The following is a 17,043-nucleotide window of genomic DNA, read 5'->3' as shown; positions in this document are numbered from 1 at the left end:
CCAAATGGCCAACAGACACATGAAAAAGTGCTCAACATCGCTCGGCATCAGGGAAATCCAAATCAAAACCTCAATGAGATACCACCTCACACCAGTCAGAATGGCTAAAATTAACAAGTCAGGAAAGGACAGATATTGGCAGGGATCCAGAGAAAGGGGAACCCTCCTACACTGTTGGTGGAAATGCAAGCTGGTGCAGCCACTCTGGAAAACAGTATGGAGGTTCCTCCAGAAGTTGAAAATAGATCTATCATATGATCCAGCAACTGCACTGCTGGGTATTTATCCCAAAGATACAAATGTAGGGACCCGAAGGGGTACATGCACCCCGATGTTTATAGCAGCAATGTCCACAATAGCCAAACTGTGGATAGAGCCAAGATGTCCATCGACAGATAAATGGATAAGGAAGAAATGGTATATATATACAATGGAATATTATGTAGCCATCAAAAGGAATGAGATCTTGCCATTAGCAACGAGGTGGATGGAATTGGAGGGCATTATGCTGAGCGAAATAAGTCAAACAGAGAAAGACATGTATCAAATGACCTCACTGATAATGAGGAATTCTTAATCTCAGGAAACAAACTGAGGGTTGCTGGAGTGGGGGGTGGGATGGGATGACTGGGGGATAGACATTGGGGAGGGTATGTGCTCTGGTAAACCTTGGGAATTGTGCAAGACGGTTGAATCTCAGATCTGTACCTCTGAAACGAATAATTCAATATATGTTAAGAAACAAAAAAAAAAAAAAAAGAAGAAAAAGATATCAGGAGGGGAAGAATGAAGGGGGGTAAATTGGAGGGGGAGATGAACCATGAGAGATGATGGACTCTGAAAAACAAACTGAGGGTTCTAGAGGAGAGGGGGGTGGGAGGATGGTTTAGCCTGGTGATGGGTATTAAATAGGGCACATTCTGAATGGAGCACGGGGTGTTATGCACAAACAATGAATCATGGAACACTACATCTAAAACTAATGATGTATGGTGATTAACATAACAATAAAAATTTTTTAAAAAAATTAAAAAACAGTGGTTCTAAGATGGTAGTTTATAGTGATACAGGCATAAATCAAGAAACAAGAATCGTCTCAAATAAGCGGCCTAACTTTCCACCTCAAGGAACCAGAAAAAGAACACGGAAGCCCAAATTTAATAGAAGAAAGGAAGTAACATCTCAAACAAATAAATCAAATACAGACTATGAAGGCAATAGAAAGATCAACAAAAGAGCTGGTTCTTTGAAAAGAAAAAAGCTGAGGGCGCCTGGGTGGCTCAGTTGGTTAAGTGACTGCCTTCGGGTCATGTCATGATCCTGGAGTCCCGGGATCGAGTCCCGCATCGGGCTTCCTGCTCAGCAGGGAGCCTGCTTCTCCCTCTGACCCTCCCGCCCTCTCATGTGCTCTCTGTCTCTCTCATTCTTGCTGTCTCAAATAAATAAATAAAATCTTTAAAAAAAAGAAAGAAAGAAAAGAAAAAAGCTGACAAATTTTCAGCTAGCCTCAAGGTAAAAAACAAAAGAATGAGTACACATAATCAGAAATGAAAAAGATGTTTCCATTGATACCATAGACAAAGGCTCATAAGAGACTACTGTGAACAATTACACCCCGACAAGTTTGACCGTCCAAAAGGAAAGGATAAATTCCAAGAAACACACAACCTTCCACGAATGAATCATGAAGACACAAATTCTGAACAGACCAATTACCAGTAGGGAAACAAAATGAGTAATTAAAAACCTCTCAACAGTCAGGAGTCCAGATGGTTTCCTGGTGAATTCTACCAAATTTTCAAAGAAAAATGAATACCAATCCTTCTCAAACTTTTCCACAAATACAAGAGGAAGGAATGCTTCTCAACTCCTTTTAGGAGGCCAGCATTGCCCTTATCAAACCCTACCAAAATACCACAAGAAAAGAAAATTACAGACCCGTATCTGTGATGAACATAGATATAAAAATCCTCAACAAAATAACAGCAAACGAAATTCAACAATACAGGAAGAAGTATGAACAAGTCAGATTTATTTCAGGGATGCAAGGGGGGTTCAACATCCACAAATCAATCAAAGAAATAGGCCACATTAACAAAACAAAGGGTAAAAATCCTATGATCTTCTCCACCAATGCAGAAAAAGCATCTGACAAAACGCAACACCCATTTTGATAAAAGCTCTCAACAAAGCAAGTATACAGAGAATGTAACTCAACCTAATAAAGGCCATACCTGAGAAGCCACGTCCTATGCAAGAGTGAAAGCCGAAAGCTTCTCCTCTAAGATCAGGAACAAGACAAGGATGCACACTCTCGCCACTTCTATTCAACATACAGTTGGCCCTTGAACAATGCAGGGATTAGGGTTGCCAACCCCTGTGCAGTTGAAAATCTGAGAATACTTTTGAGTCACCCAAAACTGAACTACTAATATCCTACTGTTGACCACAAAAGTTATCAGGAACACAAAGATTTGATTCAACATATTTTGAATGTTATATGTATTTTAGACTGTATTCTTACAACAAAGTAAGCTAGAGAAAAAGAGTGTGATTAAGAAAATCCTGATGGAGCTTGGGGCTCAGTTATTAAGCGTCTGCCTTCGGCTCAGGTCATGATCCCAGGGTCCTGGAATCGAGCCCCACATTGGATCCAAAGACTGTGGGGAGCCTCCTTCTTCCTTTCCAACTCCCCCTGCTTGTGTTCCCTCCCTTGCTGTGTCTCTCTCTGTCAAAAAATAATAGTGTGGAGGTTCCTCAAAAATTTAAAAATAGAGGTACCCTATGACCCAGCAATTGCACTACTGGGTATTTGTCCCAAAGACCCAGATGTAGTGAAAAGAAGGGCCATTTGCACCCCAATGTTCATAGCAGCAATGTCCGCAATAGCCAAACGGTCGAAAGAGACGAGATGCCCTTCAACAGATGAATGGATAAAGAAGATGTGGTCCATATATACACTGGAATATTACTCAGCCATCATAAAGGATGAATACCCACCTTTTACATCAACATGGATGGGACTGGAGAAGATTATGCTAAGTGAAGTAAGTCAAGCAGAGAAAGTCAATTATCACATGGTTTCACTAATTTGTGGAACGTAAGGAAAAACATGGAGGACATTAGGAGAAGGAAGGGAAAAATGGGGGGGGGGATTGGATGAGAGATGAACCATGAAAGACTATGGACCTGAGAAACACACAGGGTTTTAGAGGGGGGTTGGGAGGATTGGTGAGCCCAGTGATGGGTATTAAGGAGGGCACGTACTGCATGGAGCACTGGGTGTTATACGAAAACAATGGACCGTGGCTCACTACATCAAAAAGTAATGATGTATTGTATGGTGACTAACATAACATAATAAAATTAAAAAAAAAGAAAAAGAAATAAATAAATTCTTTAAAAAAAAAAATCCTGATGAAGCTAGAGTGTATTATGCTAAGCAAAATAAGTGAGTCAGAGAAAGACGAATACCATGTGATTTCACTCCTAAGGATTTAAGAAACAAAACAGATCAACAAATGGGAGGGGGAATACAAAGAACAGAGAGGGAAACAAACTGTAAGAAACTCTTGATGCTGGAAAACAGAGATTTGACAGAGGGGAGGTGTTTGGGGGATGGTCTAGCTGGGTGATGGGATTAAGGAGGGCACTGTTATGATGAGTAGTAGGGGTTGTAAGCAAGTCATGAATCACGGAATTCTCCTGAAACCAATATTGCACTGTATGTTAAGTAAGGAGAATATAAATAATCATTTTAAAAGAAAAAAAAATTCAAAAGGACAATACCTTTACAAGCAATGCCTGTATTTACTGAATAAAAAATGTATTAAGTGGACCACACAATTCAAAACGACGATGGACAACGGTCAATTATACTACTGGAAATCCCAGCCAGAGCAATTACACAAGAAAAATAAAGAAATAAAATACATCCAAATTGGAAAGGAAGAAGTAAAGGTCATTATATTCAGGGGCGCCTGGGTGGCTCAGTTGGTTAAGGGACTGCCTTCGGCTCAGGTCATGATCCTGGAGTCCCGGGATCGAGTCCCGCATCGGACTCCCTGCTGGGCACGGAGTCTGCTTCTCCCTCTGACCCTCCTCCCTCTCATGCTCTCTGTCTCTCATTCTCTCTGTCTCAAATAAATAAATAAAATCTTTAAAGAAAAAAAAAAAGGTCACTATATTCAAATGACAGGAAGAAGCAGGGAGTTCCTGGGAGATACTGAAGAAGTTGAGGAAGAACAAGGCAGGGTGTATGGAAAGTGCCTTACCGGTTTTCCAAATCCCTGGGCATGTTCCATCGTGTAGGTGTCTTTTGAGATGCTACCAAAGGTCGCCGCTGCTGTCTACTCAGGCTCTTGCGGCTGGGCAGCCAACTTCTTTAACTCACTGGCAACCTCTGAGTCATCACTGTCTCTTGACCGTCATTCTAGGGGGAGAGGAGCACATAAAATGGGTCTCATTTCTCTCAGTTGGGATGGTCTGTCAGCTCTTGATCTGAATCACTAACCAACGCCGTTACATCTGTGCCCATAAAGCACTGCGAGGGAATAAAGACTACGACGGTAACAGAAATAGAGAATACTTATCCCTCTGTATTCCCCTGTGTTAGGCCCTATTCTAAGCTGTAAGGTGCAGAGTCAAGCAGAGAGGCATGAGGGTTTCGGATACGCCCCAATCATGGAGAGGTTGGAAGCACAGGTTTTGGAGCTGCAAAGACAAGGGATTGAAATCTGGTTCCAAGCATTATCTGCGTCTCTAAGACTCAGAGGCCTATCAGGATCCTAGCCCATGGAGAAGTGCAAACTGATAAAGGGTGTAGAATGCTTAGCCAGCGCCAGGCACAGAGCAGCTCCTCAATTAACTCACGATGATAATCATGAGGATGGCAATCACGGTGTTCCTTCCCCGGTGCTAGCAATAACAATAACTAATACTTCTGTGATATTCATCCCAAAGACTCGTACTGCACTTATCTCGAGCCAGGAACCATGATTTACATTGATTTTGGAAATGGGTTCTGTGTACTACTTCACTAAATCCCCAAAACAAGCCTATATAGGTCCTCTTTGCAGACCCATCTCTCAGATGAGAATTCTGAGGCCTGGTGATTACCTATCTTGCTCAAAGTCACACAGCTGGAAGTGGAATAAGAGGAATGACAACCTGTACTCTGAACCAGTCTAGAGGAAACCCATTACCTACGTCAAATCTGCACCATAACCCTAAGGTTTTGCTGTTCTGCCCACTTTACAGATGGAGAGACTGAAGCTCAGGCCCAGGGCAGAGGCCGAACTCAACTGGCCTCCCCAATGGGAGGAAGCAGGACTTGGCACGCCGCCTCAGGCTCAGCCTCTGGGTCCTGGGTGGCCCCCTGTGTGCCCTGCAGATACCAGGCTGAGGGGCACCTCTTCCTCGGAACCGCAGCATGCTAGGGTTCCAAGGACACCGCTGCCCCTGGCTCTCTCTGCTCCCAGCCATACCGCCACAGCCCCCAGCTACCGCCACTGCCCCCAGCTTCCGCCACTGACACCCGCTGCCCATCGCAGACGCTGCTGCTGACCGCCGACATGGCTGGCCCACGCTGCCGCCCTCTGCCGCCTGCTGCTTGCTGGCGCTGGCTGCCCAGCGCTGACCCTGCCCATACCACCACCGGGCCGCTGCCCCCGCCAGCTGCTGCCAGTTACCGCTGCCTACCGCCCCAGCTACCTGCCCGCCACCGCTTCCTTCCACTGCCGCCTGCCACCCTTGCCTGCATCCCCTTGCCTCCGCCTGCCTGCCCGCACCCCCTGCTGCCATTTACCGCTCTCTACCGCCGCCACCTGCAGCCCGCCACCTGCCACCTCCTCTGCTGCCACCAGCCTCCGCTGCCTAAACTCGACGGTGCCTGCCAACGCTGCCAACCTACCGCCGCCAACTGCTGCCGCTGCTCCCTGCAGCCCGCTTGCCTCCGCTGCCTGCGGCCACTGCCGCCTACTTCCCAAACTGCCTGCCCCCACTGTGGCCCGCCTCCCCCTGCCACCTGCCCCCACCTGCCGCCGCTTTCTGCCACCGCTTATGACTGGCTGCGATTATCAGCCGCCGCTTCCTGCCTGGGCCCTGGGGCCTGCAGCCCGCCACGGCCTGCTGCTTCTTACCTACCACCGCCGCCTACCACCGCCTGCTGCCACGTACCATTACCCGCCACGCCAGCCCACGGCCACCACACGCCTATCGCTGCCGTCTACCGAACGCTGCTGCCTGGCTCTGCCACCTGCCGCCGCTTCCTCCCGCCGCTTACCACTGCCTGCCCCCGTCTGCCACCTCTTGCCGATGCCGCCGCCTGCCTGCCCCTAGCCGGGGCCTGCCGGCCGCCACTACCTGCCCCCACCACCTGCCCGCCGCCCCTGCCTGTCGCCACTGCCTGTTGCCACCTGCGGCTACTGCGTACCCCCAGTGCTGCAGCCTGTCTGCAACTGTCTGCCACCTGCCTGCCGCAGCCTGCCCGCCCCCGCCCCCTGCCGCCACCGCCGCCTGCTACCTCTTGTCGCCGCGGCCCCCTGCCTGCCTCTGGCCGTGGCCTGCAAGCCGCCGGCACCTGCCCCCACCACCTGCCCGCCGCCGCTTCCTGCCGCCACCACCTGTTGCCACCTGCAGCTACTGCGTACCCCCAGTGCTGCAGCCTGCCTGCAACTGTCTGTCACCTGCCTGCCGCAGCCTGCCTGCCCCCGCCCCCTGCCGCCGCCGCCGCCTGCTACCTCCTTCCACCGCCCGCCGCCCTTGCCTGCTTGCCGCGGCCGCCTGCCTGCCTGCCGTTGCTTACCACAGCCTGCCACCGCTTCCTGCCGCCGCCTGCAATCGCCTACCGCCGGCGCCTGTCTGCCAACCCTGCCTGCTGCCGCCCACCACCCTTGCCTGCCGCTACCTGCCTCCCTGCCCCCACCGCTTACTGCCGCCCCCTGCCTCCACTGCCTCCACCGCCTCCCGCTGCCACATACTGACCCCACTAACCCGGCACCTACCTCTGCCGCCGCCCGCTGCTGATACTCCTGCTGCTGCCTCTGCTGCCCGGAGCTTCCGCTGCTGCCCAACGCGGAAGCCGACTGACGCCAACAGTACTGCTGACGCCGCTGACGCCGCCGCGTAACTCACAGATGCCCGCCGGCGCTTCCGGCGCCCCTCCCCACGCTGACTCACTCTGCCGCCGCTACCCGCCTGCTGCTGACCCCGCCCCTATCGCGGCGCCTGCCTCCCCCGTCGGTGACTCCGGCTGAAGCCAATGGCACCTGCTGCTGAGGCTTTCACACACCGCCGCCCAATGACCCGGGGCTGCCCAAAGCTAGCGCCCCTGCAGCCCTTGCCGCCCCTGCAGCCGATGCAGCCGCAGACTTCACCCGCTGGTGCTGCCACAGCTGCCCCCTCTGATGCTGCCCGCTGCCGCCTGCCACCGCCTGCCACCGCCTGCCTGCCGCTGCCTGCCGCCACTGCCCACCAGTGCTGCAACCGCCGCCTGCCACCGCCTGCCTGCTGCCGCCACCAGTCAGTACTACCACTGCCGTATGCCACTGCCGGCCCCTGCTGCCGCTTACCTCTGCCTGCCGCCGCCACCTGCCTTCTGCCACCCACCGCCCTTGCCTGCGCCTGCAGCCTGCTGCCCGCCGGCATCCGTGACCGCCTGCCTGCCGCCGCCGTCTGCTGCCGCAGCCTGGCTCCACCGGGCCCAGCTACCTAACCCCGAGAATGCATGCCAACGCTGCCTGCCTACGCCAACCGCTGCCGGCACCGCCGGCCTACTGCTGCCGCCTGCCTAATGCTGCTGTCTGCCACCTGCCTGCCCCCGCCGCCTGCCTGCCGCCGCCGCCTGCTATATCCTTACACCACCCGCGGCCCTTACCTGCCATGGCCTGCCTGCCAGCCGCTGCTTACTGCAGCCTGCACCTGCTACCTCTTACCTACCGCCACTGCCTACCGCTGGCGCCTGCAGCCCACTGCCCCCACTGCCTGCCTCCGCTGCAGCCTGCCTCCTCCTGCCACCTTCGCCCGCCACCTGCCTCCTCTGTCTGCCGCCGCTTCCTGCCACTGCCGCCTGACACCGCTACCGCCGCTTCCTGTTGCCGCCTGCCTGACGCATGCCGGGGCTTCCTGCCTGCCGCCCCAGCTGCCTGCGTCCCACCGCTTCCTGCCGCCGCCGCCTGCTACCTCCTTGCACCGCCCGCCTCCCTTGCTTGTGGCTGCCTGACTGCCAGCCACGGCTTACCACAGCCTGCCCGCGCTGCCGCCTGCTGCCACTGCCGCCTGCCTTCGCTTCCTGCCGGGGCTGCCTGCTACTACCTACCACCACCGCCTGTCTGCCAACCCTGCCTGCCGCCGCCCGCCGTCCTTGCCTGTGTCCCCGTGCCTCCGCCTGCCTGCCCGCACCCCCTGCCGCCGCTTACCGCTGCCTACCGCCGCCACCTGCCGCCACCACCACCACCACCTGCCTACCGCGGCCGCTTGCAGCCCGCTGCCGACGTTGCCTGCCACCGCCTGTCTGCCCCGACTGCCCGCTGCCCGCTACAGCCCACTGCCACTTCCCTACCACCGCCGCCTGCTGCCGCTTACCACTGCCCGCCACCGCAGCCTGCCACCACCGCATGCCTACTACTGCCGCCTCCCAACAGCTGCAATTCCCGCCTTCCTAACACTGCTGCCTGCGGCCACCACTTGTCCCCGCCACCCGCCTGCCACTGCTTCCTGCCACCACCGCCTGTTGCCATCTGCGGCTACTGCCACCAGCCTCCGCTGCCGAACCTCGACGATGCCTGCCAACATTGCCTGCCTACCGCCGCCACCTGCTGCCGCTGCCCCCTGCAGCCCGCTTGCCCCCACCGCCTGCCGCTGCCGTCTGCTGCCCTCACTGCCTGCCGCCGCTGCAGCCCGCCTCCCCCTGCCACCTGCCCCTGCCACCTGCCGCCGCTTTCTGCCACCGCTTACAGCCGGCTGCGACTGTCAGCCGCCGCTTCCTGCCTGGCCCCTGCACCCTGCAGCCCGCCACGGCCTGCTGCTGCTTACCTACCACCGCCGCCTACCCCCGCCTGCTGCCACTTACCACTACCCGCCACGGCAGCCCACCGCCAACACATGCCTACCGCTGCCGCCTACCTAACGCTGTTGCCTGGCCTGCCGCCTGCCGCCGCTTCCTCCCGCGGGTTACCACTGCCTGCCCCCGTCTGCCACCTCTTGCCGCCGCCGCCCCCAGCTTGCCCCTAGCCGGGGTCTGCCGGCCGCCACTACCTGCCCCCACCACCTGCCCGCCGCCGCTTCCTGCCGCCACTGCCTGTTGCCACCTGCGGCTATTGCGTACCCCCAGTGCTGCAGCCTGCCTGCAACTGTCTGCCACCTGCCTGCCGCAGCCTGCCTGCCCCCGCCCCCTGCCGCCACCGCCGCCTGCTACCTCTTGCCTCCGCGGCCCCCTGCCTGCCTCTAGCCGTGGCCTGCAAGCCGCCGCCACCTGCCCCCACCACCTGCCCGCCGCCGCTTCCTGCCGCCACTGCCTGTTGCCATCTGCGGCTACTGCGTACCCCCAGTGCTGCAGCCTGCCTGCAACTGTCTGCCACCTGCCTGCCGCAGCCTGCCTGCCCCCGCCCCCTGCCGACGCCGCTGCCTGCTACCTCCTTCCACCGCCCGCCGCCCTTGCCTGCCTGCCGCGGCCGCCTGCCTGCCTGCTGTTGCTTACCACAGCCTGCCACCGCATCCTGCCGCCGCCTGCAATCGCCTACCGCCGGCGCCTGTCTGCCAACCCTGCCTGCCGCTGCCCACCACACTTCCCTGCCGCTACCTGCCTCCCTGCCCCCACCGCTTACGTCCGCCCCCTGCCACCACTGCCTCCACCGCCTCCCGCTGCCACATACTGACCCCACTAACCCGGCACCTACCGCTGCCGCCGACCGCTGCTGATACGCCTGCTGCTGCCTCTGCTGCCTGGAGCTTCCGCTGCTGCACAAAGCTGAAGCCGACTGACGCCAGCGCTACTGCTGCCGCCGCTGACGCCGCTGACGCCACTGACGCCACTGACGCCACCTCGTAACCCGCAGATGCCCGCGGCGCTTCCGGCGCCCCTCCCCACGCTGACTCACGCTGCCGCCGCTGACCCGCCTACTGCTGACCCCGCCCCTATCGCGGCGCCTGCTTCCCCCGCCGGTGACTCCGGCTGAAGCCAATGGCACCTGCTGCTGAGGCTACCACACACCGCCGCCCAATGACCCGGGGCTGCCCAAAGCTAGCGCCCCTGCAGCCCTTGCCGCCCCTGCAGCCGATGCAGCCGCAGACTCCACCCGCTGGTGCTGCCACCGCTGCCACCTCTGCTGCTGCCCGCTGCCGCCTGCCACCGCCTGCCACCGCCTGCCTGCCGCTGCCTGCATCCACTGTCCACCACTGCTGCCACCGCCGCCTGCCACCGCCTGCCTGCTGCCGCCACCAGTCAGTACTACCACTGCTGTCTGCCACTGCCGGCCCCTGCTGCCGCTTACCTCTGCCTGCCGCCGCTACCTGCCTTCTGCCACCCACCGCCCTTGCGTGCCTGCCGCGGCCGCCTGCCTGCTTGCCGTTGCTTACCACAGCCTGCCAACTCTTCCTCCCGCCGCCTGCAATCGCCTACCGCCGCCGCCCACTACACTTGCCTGCCGCTACCTGCCTCCCTGCCCCCACCGCTTACTGCCGCGCCCTGCCTCCACTGCCTCCACCGCCTCCCGCTGCCACATACTGGCCCCACTAACCCGGCACCTACCGCTGCCGCCGCCCGCTGCTGATACTCCTGCTGCTGCCTCTGCTGCCCGGAGCTTCCGCTGCTGCCCAACGCTGAAGGCGACTGACGCCAGCACTACTGCTGACGCCGCCGACGCTGCCGACGCAGCCGCGTAACCCGACTATGCCCGCCGGCACCTCCGGCGCCCCTCCCCACGCTGACCCACGCTGCCGCCGCTGACCCGCCTGCTGCTGACCCCGCCCCTATTGCGGCGCCTGCCTCCCCCGCCGGTGACTCCCGCTGAAGCCAATGGCACCTGCTGCTGAGGCTGCCACACACTGCCGCCCAATGACCCTGGGCTGCCCAAAGCTGGCGCCCCTGCAGCCCTTGCCGCCCCTGCAGCCGCTGCAGCCGCAGACGCCACCCGCTGGTGCTGTCACCGCTGCCACCTCTCCTGCTGCCCGCTGCCGCCTGCCACCGACTGCCACCGCCTGCCTGCCGCTGCCTGCCGCCACTGCCCACCAGTGCTGCCACCGCCACCTGCCACCGCCTGCCTGCTGCCGCCACCAGTCAGTACTACCACTGCCGTCTGCCACTGCCGCCCCCTGCTGCCGCTTACCTCTGCCTGCCGCCGCCACCTGCCTTCTCCAACCACCGCTCTTGCGTGCACCCGCCGCCTGCTGCCCGCCGGCATCCGTGGCCGCCTGCCTGCCTCCGCATCCTGCCGCCGCCTGCCACCGCCGTCTGCTGCCGCAGCCTGGCTCACCGGGCCCAGCTACCTAACCCCGAGGATGCATGCCAACGCTGCCTGCCTACCCCCACCACTGCCGGCACCGTCTGCCTACCGCTGCCACCTGCCAATTGCCACAGCTGCCGTCTGCCTAATGCTGCTGTCTGCCGCCTGCCTGCCCCCGCCGACTGCCTGCTGCCGCCCCCTGCTATATCCTGGCACCACCCGCGGCCCTTGCCTGCCGTGGCCTGCCTGCCAGCCGCTGCTTACTGCAGCCTGCACCTGCTACCTCCTACCTGCCGCCTCCGCTTGCCTACCGCTGGCACCTGGAACCGGCTGCCCGCACTGCCGGCCGCCACTGCAGCCTCCCTCATCCTGCCACCTTCCCCCGCCGCCTGCCTCCGCTGTCTTCCGCCGCTTACTGCCACCGCCACCTGAAACCGCTGTGGCCGCTTCCTGTTGCCGCCTGCCTGCCGTTTGCCGGCTCTTGCCTGCCTGCGGCGCCAGCTGCCTGTGCCTCACCGCTTCCTGCCGCCCCTGCCTCCACCGCCTCCCGCTGCCACATACCGACGCCCACTATCCCGGCACCTACCGCTGCCGCCACCCGCTGCTCATACGGCTGCTGCCTCTGCTGCCGGGAGCTTCCGCTGCTGCCGAACGCTGACTCCGACTGACGGCCAGCACTACTGCTGCCGCCGCTGACACCACTGATGCCACCGTGTTCCCCGCAGGTGCCCGCCGGCGCTTCCGACACCCCTCCCCACGCTGACCCACGCCGGAGCCTCCTAGCCTCGCACAGGCACCATGCTCATCAACATGGGCACGCTGCTCAGCCCCTGAGAGCGCCAGGCCAGGCCTCCCAGAAGGCAGGGGCACCCGGAGCTTACCGGCCTCGCCGACGAACACCTCCACGGGCGCGCTACTGGGCTCTCGCCGATGATGTTGTAGGCCGTCAGGATGACGTCGTAGCACCGGTGTTTCTCGGAGCTACAGGTGGAAAGAGACAGGGGTCAGCTGGCCTGGGAACACCTCGCTCTTCCCACTCCTTGAACATTTAGCTTTGCTGGGCCCTTGTAAATCTTACCTTCCCTTGTGTCCTCGGTGAAATCCCTTTTCCCTGACAACCTATCTCAAATGGCTCCTCCTCCGTGAAGCCCCCCCTGATCGCCACACTGGGTGCAAGTCCCCAAAGCCCAGGAGCTCTCCATGGGCCACCCCTCTCCGTGCACACCTGGGCTGCCACAGAGACCTGTCCACCCCAGTGGCTGTGCCCCCTGGAGGTGAGCCCCATCTCCTCTGGCCCTCCAGGGCATCTCCCACCCAGGTTTGTGGCAGCCTCACTGGGGACGGGGCGTGCAGTGAGTGCTCTGCATGCCAGATCACCCCTATTCTGCCCTGACTCAGACCTAAGCTGGAAGCCCCGTGGTCCCTCCAATGTCAGGTGACAATGAAGGGCGGGCCTAGGGTAGGGCAGGTGCTCATTTGACATTTTGACACCCTGTGGAACATGAATGGTGGTAGCCAGGCCCTGAATCTCAGAATTGAACCACACCAGGATGCACACAGAGATGCCCAGCTCACATTCTCCCTCCCGTCAATTTCTGTTGGTTAATTAGTCTGGGGAGGGCTGCAGCAGCCAGAGTGCAGGCCAGGGGGCCAGGGGCTCTTGGTCCCGGGTGTCCTCTGGAATACTCAGCAAATAAGGACAAGAACCGCTCAAGCTGTGACCAGACAGATGGACAAAGGGCATGCCCATGACCCCTGGCTGCAACAGGGCGGTGAAGCTTGTCCAGAGATGGATGCACGCTGAATTCTCAGTGATGCCTACACAGCCGGTGTCTGTAGGATGCCACCAGCATCTTAGGAAATGCTGTCCTGGTCTCAGAGTAGAGGCCACAGCTTTGTTGTACGAAAACTGCTCTGTTGTGGGTTGAACTGTGTCCTCCAAAAAGATACGTTGGTGTTCTAACCCCTGGTACCTGTGGATGCCAGCTTATATGGACACAGGGTTTTGCAGACCTTGCAGTTAAGAGCAAGTCACAGTGCAGTAGGAAGCACCCTAATCCAGGGACTGGTTTCTTTTTTGGAGGGCAATTTGGTTTTATTTATCAAGGTTTTCAATGCACTTGCCTTTTAACCCAACAATTACACTTCTAGAAATCTACCTGACATAAATGCATGTATAGAGTCCTGGGTCCTACAAATACAAGCTAAACCTACCGATGCCCCCAAAACCCCAAAACAAAGCATCGAGGGGTCTTTTCAATGACACCTAAGTCAAGAGGACTACCTTCAAGCTTGAGGTCACTAACAGCAAAGCTGCTTGTAAATGTAACTGCAAACTCTGAACAGATGAACATGAGCAAGGTATTATAATAGCTAATTCACATGGGGAGCCCAAGTGTTCCACATGATCCGTTGCTGAACATGAAGAAAGCCATATTTTGAGAAGCAATTTAGGATCCAGCAATCATTTGACAAATAGTGAGGCAATAAGGCGATCCAAACATCCTTAGAAGAGGAGAGAAATTTGGACACACCGCTGGGAGGGCGTCCTGTGAGCACAGAAGCAGAGACTGGAGCCATGTTTGCAATGTTGTGACTTGTAAGAAGAATATCTATTTAGCCATTCAGAGGAGAAAACTTGTTTCTCATATACACGTCTTTGTCCAGAGTGACAAAGGTGTCTCTTGTCATGTTAATGAGGATGTGGGCTGGTCACCAGGACAACCAACGTTGTGATCAGAGGGTTGGAACTTTTGGTCCCACCCATGACTTCTGAGGACGGGAGAGGGGCTGGAGGTTCAATCAATAGCCAATGGCCAATGCTTTCATCAGTCTAGCCTATGGAATGAAGCCTCCACAAAAACCCCAGAGGACAGGTTCGGCCTGATGTGTGGAAGTAGAGAGAGCAATGGGCTGCAATGCCTGGAAGGTGGCCAGAAGGTGGCAAGAGCTCAGTGCACGCCGGCCTCTTTTGCCTTCTATCTTTGGTAGGTTTCAGATCAGCCCTTTGGATTGTTTTTCAAGCACTCTGGGTTCAACCCCTGCCTCACTTAAACCATCTGCTCTAGATCTTGTCCTAGAGTGATCACACGCGGGGACACCGGCTCACACTCTGAGCAAGGCCATGGCACCACGTGGACGGTGCTGGCCCTTGGGTGCTTCCCAAGAGGCCACCAGGTGGGCGCCAGGGCACAGAGAGGGGAAGGGCCTTGCCTAAGGTCACACAGCTCCAGAGCCTGGCGCTAGGCACTCCCACATGGGAGGTAGGACAGGCCATCTCTCCGAGCGCACCCGTTGGCTCTGCGTGCAAGTGCCTTCCTGTCCTCCTCTTCCCTCAGACCTCTGGGTCTGGCCCTGACCTCCACACCTGGAATTGGGGTGGCCTTGGTTAGGGAGCCTGCTGAGGCAGATTCCACAGCGAGGCTGAAGGGCATGTCAGGGGCTTGCCGAGATGGGAACTCACAGAAGATTGGTGTGGGAAAAGGGGGTCGGGGGGGGGTCTATGAAGGGTGTTCACATCACTGCCCCCACAGCAGGAAATGACTGAATCTGTCTGGACCCCCACTTCTTCTGTAGAACTGGGGCTCACAGAGCTTTGTTCCCCAGGCTTTGGTGAGGATAAACCAAGACAATGTACAATAAGCATCTCGCCAGTGTTTGCAACAGAAGCGGCGTCCATGAAGACAGATCTCCCTACGATTGCTCCACAGGAAACTTTAATGAGCACCTGCTCAGCTGGGCACATGGTTTTGAACATCAGAGACCAAGTGCCTGGCTTCAGGGAGCTGCCCTCCAACACAGTGACTCAGAGCCACCCTGGGCCAGTTACACAACCTTTCTGAGCCGAGTCTCTAGCATTAAACCGGGGACATTCCTGCCTGGCTGATAAATGTCAGGCTGTGTAGACACGCGACGGTACAGGGCCTGACCTGGACGTCGTGGACCATGCAAGTTCCCGGCTCCGTTTCCTGCCCAGCTCTCCTCCCTGTAGCACCACGACAGTGGACTTGGGCCTCGGGTCTTACCTCTCTTCTCAGTGGTGACGACGAGGGCCTACAGCAGCTTGCCCAGCCCTGCCTCAACTTGGCCGGCAGCCTGAAGATGTATGCCGACTCCAGGGCCAGCTTGGTGCCCATGAACTGCCTCACCATGGCACCCACCTCCACAGTGGTGAACGTGCTGGGGCTACTGCCGGCCAGGCGGTGGCGATCTGGTACCCCGCGGGGTGGACAGGAGGGCCATGCGTCAGTGACATCACCCTCAAATGGCACAGGAAACCTTCCTCTAGCCTCTCAAACGGCACGGAGTGCCTTCCCCTCTCTGTTCTGCTCACCACATACTTGTTGACAGGCCACACGCCTTGATGGGAACCTGGGCCCCTGGACGCCGGGACTGCATCTATCTTGGCCTCCCCCCAAAGCCCTTGCCTTGCCCAGGGCAGGCACTCAGGGAAGATGACATGAATGGAGTGGCAGGGTTTCAGGGCCCCACCAACATTGGTGAAGGATTCTCTTCTCTCAGGAGGGCCTGATTTTCAGATTTCACAATAATGACTTGGCCATTTTCGAACACGGACAGGGATCAAATGATCATTCTGTAATCCCCCCAGCAATGCAAAGCAGCTTGCAGGGGTGTATCCCTACACTGGCTTCAGGCACCTGCTGGTGAGATGATCTTGTTCCAGGTCTCACAATTTCACCCCAGGGCACACGATCTACCCACAGCTCACAGCCAGATGCTATGGGTGGGGCTGGGCTACCGTGCAAAGAGAGATGTTCTGTCTCGTTCTATGACCTCCCCTAGCACAAAGTAAATCCCAACCAGAAAATCACCATGTGAAGCACCGAGACCTGCGTACCCCTTCATTTTTTAACACCAAGAGTAAGTACCAACTTAGGAAATTACCAGAGGTTCCTGAACACAGGATTCTCACTAGAATTTTGCAAATGTAACAGGTTTCAGGCCATGCCATTTGTTCCATTTGGTGTTTTTTTGACGGGCACCACCTGGGCCACGATGTGGGGCATTGACGGGTCCCCTGTGACAGGCGCCACGAACACAAGTGAGAAGTGGGAGGGAACGATGGCTATTGCAGAGCAGTGGCATCCGTGGGGCACAGCCTGGGGTCCCCCTCGGTCAGCAATCACACGGCCCTCCTGCTCCCCTTCCCCAAGCCACTCACCTCGCTCTCGCTGAGAACAGTCACACCAAGGCTATTCAAAACCACGATTTCTAGTTGGCTAACATATCACAATGGACACACCAAAACAAAGGCTCAAAGGAACTATTGTGAAGAGTACACAGCAACAATTTGGACAACCTCAAAGAATCAGAGGTTTATTTATTCATATTTATGTTATACGTTTTTATTTCAATTCTAGTTCCTTGCGGCACCTGATGGCTCAGTCGGTTGAGCATCCAACTCTTGGTTCCGGCTCATGCTATGGTCTCAGGGGCATGTGACTGAGCCACAGGCCAGGCTCCAAACTCAGCATGGAGTCTTCTTGAGACTCTCTCTCTCCTCCTCTCCCTCTACCCCTCCTGCTGTCCATGGTCTCTCTCTCTCTCATAAAAATAAAATCTTAGGGGCGCCTAGGTGGCT

The 17,043-nt window shown here is 57.4% G+C and overlaps 1 protein-coding gene across 1 annotated transcript in view; it reads left to right on the top strand.

The window, feature by feature from the left end:
• LOC135362477 (proline-rich protein 36-like) overlaps positions 1-7,278 on the top strand; it is an 81,680-nt gene extending 74,402 nt beyond the window's left edge. The window contains exons 9-10 of the mRNA XM_064577709.1: positions 5,521-6,646; positions 7,137-7,278. Coding sequence (XP_064433779.1) covers positions 5,521-6,646; positions 7,137-7,278 — 1,268 coding nt within the window. The remainder of the gene's footprint in view (positions 1-5,520; positions 6,647-7,136) is intronic.
• The last annotated feature ends 9,765 nt before the right edge of the window (positions 7,279-17,043 follow it).

The sequence above is a fragment of the Mirounga angustirostris genome, unplaced genomic scaffold (genome assembly GCF_029215605.1).
Source record: "Mirounga angustirostris isolate CCGP_5_RB_7025 unplaced genomic scaffold, mMirAng1.0.hap1 SCAF_14, whole genome shotgun sequence".
Lineage (NCBI taxonomy): Eukaryota > Metazoa > Chordata > Mammalia > Carnivora > Phocidae > Mirounga > Mirounga angustirostris.
This window is presented reverse-complemented; position numbering and strand designations above follow the sequence as displayed.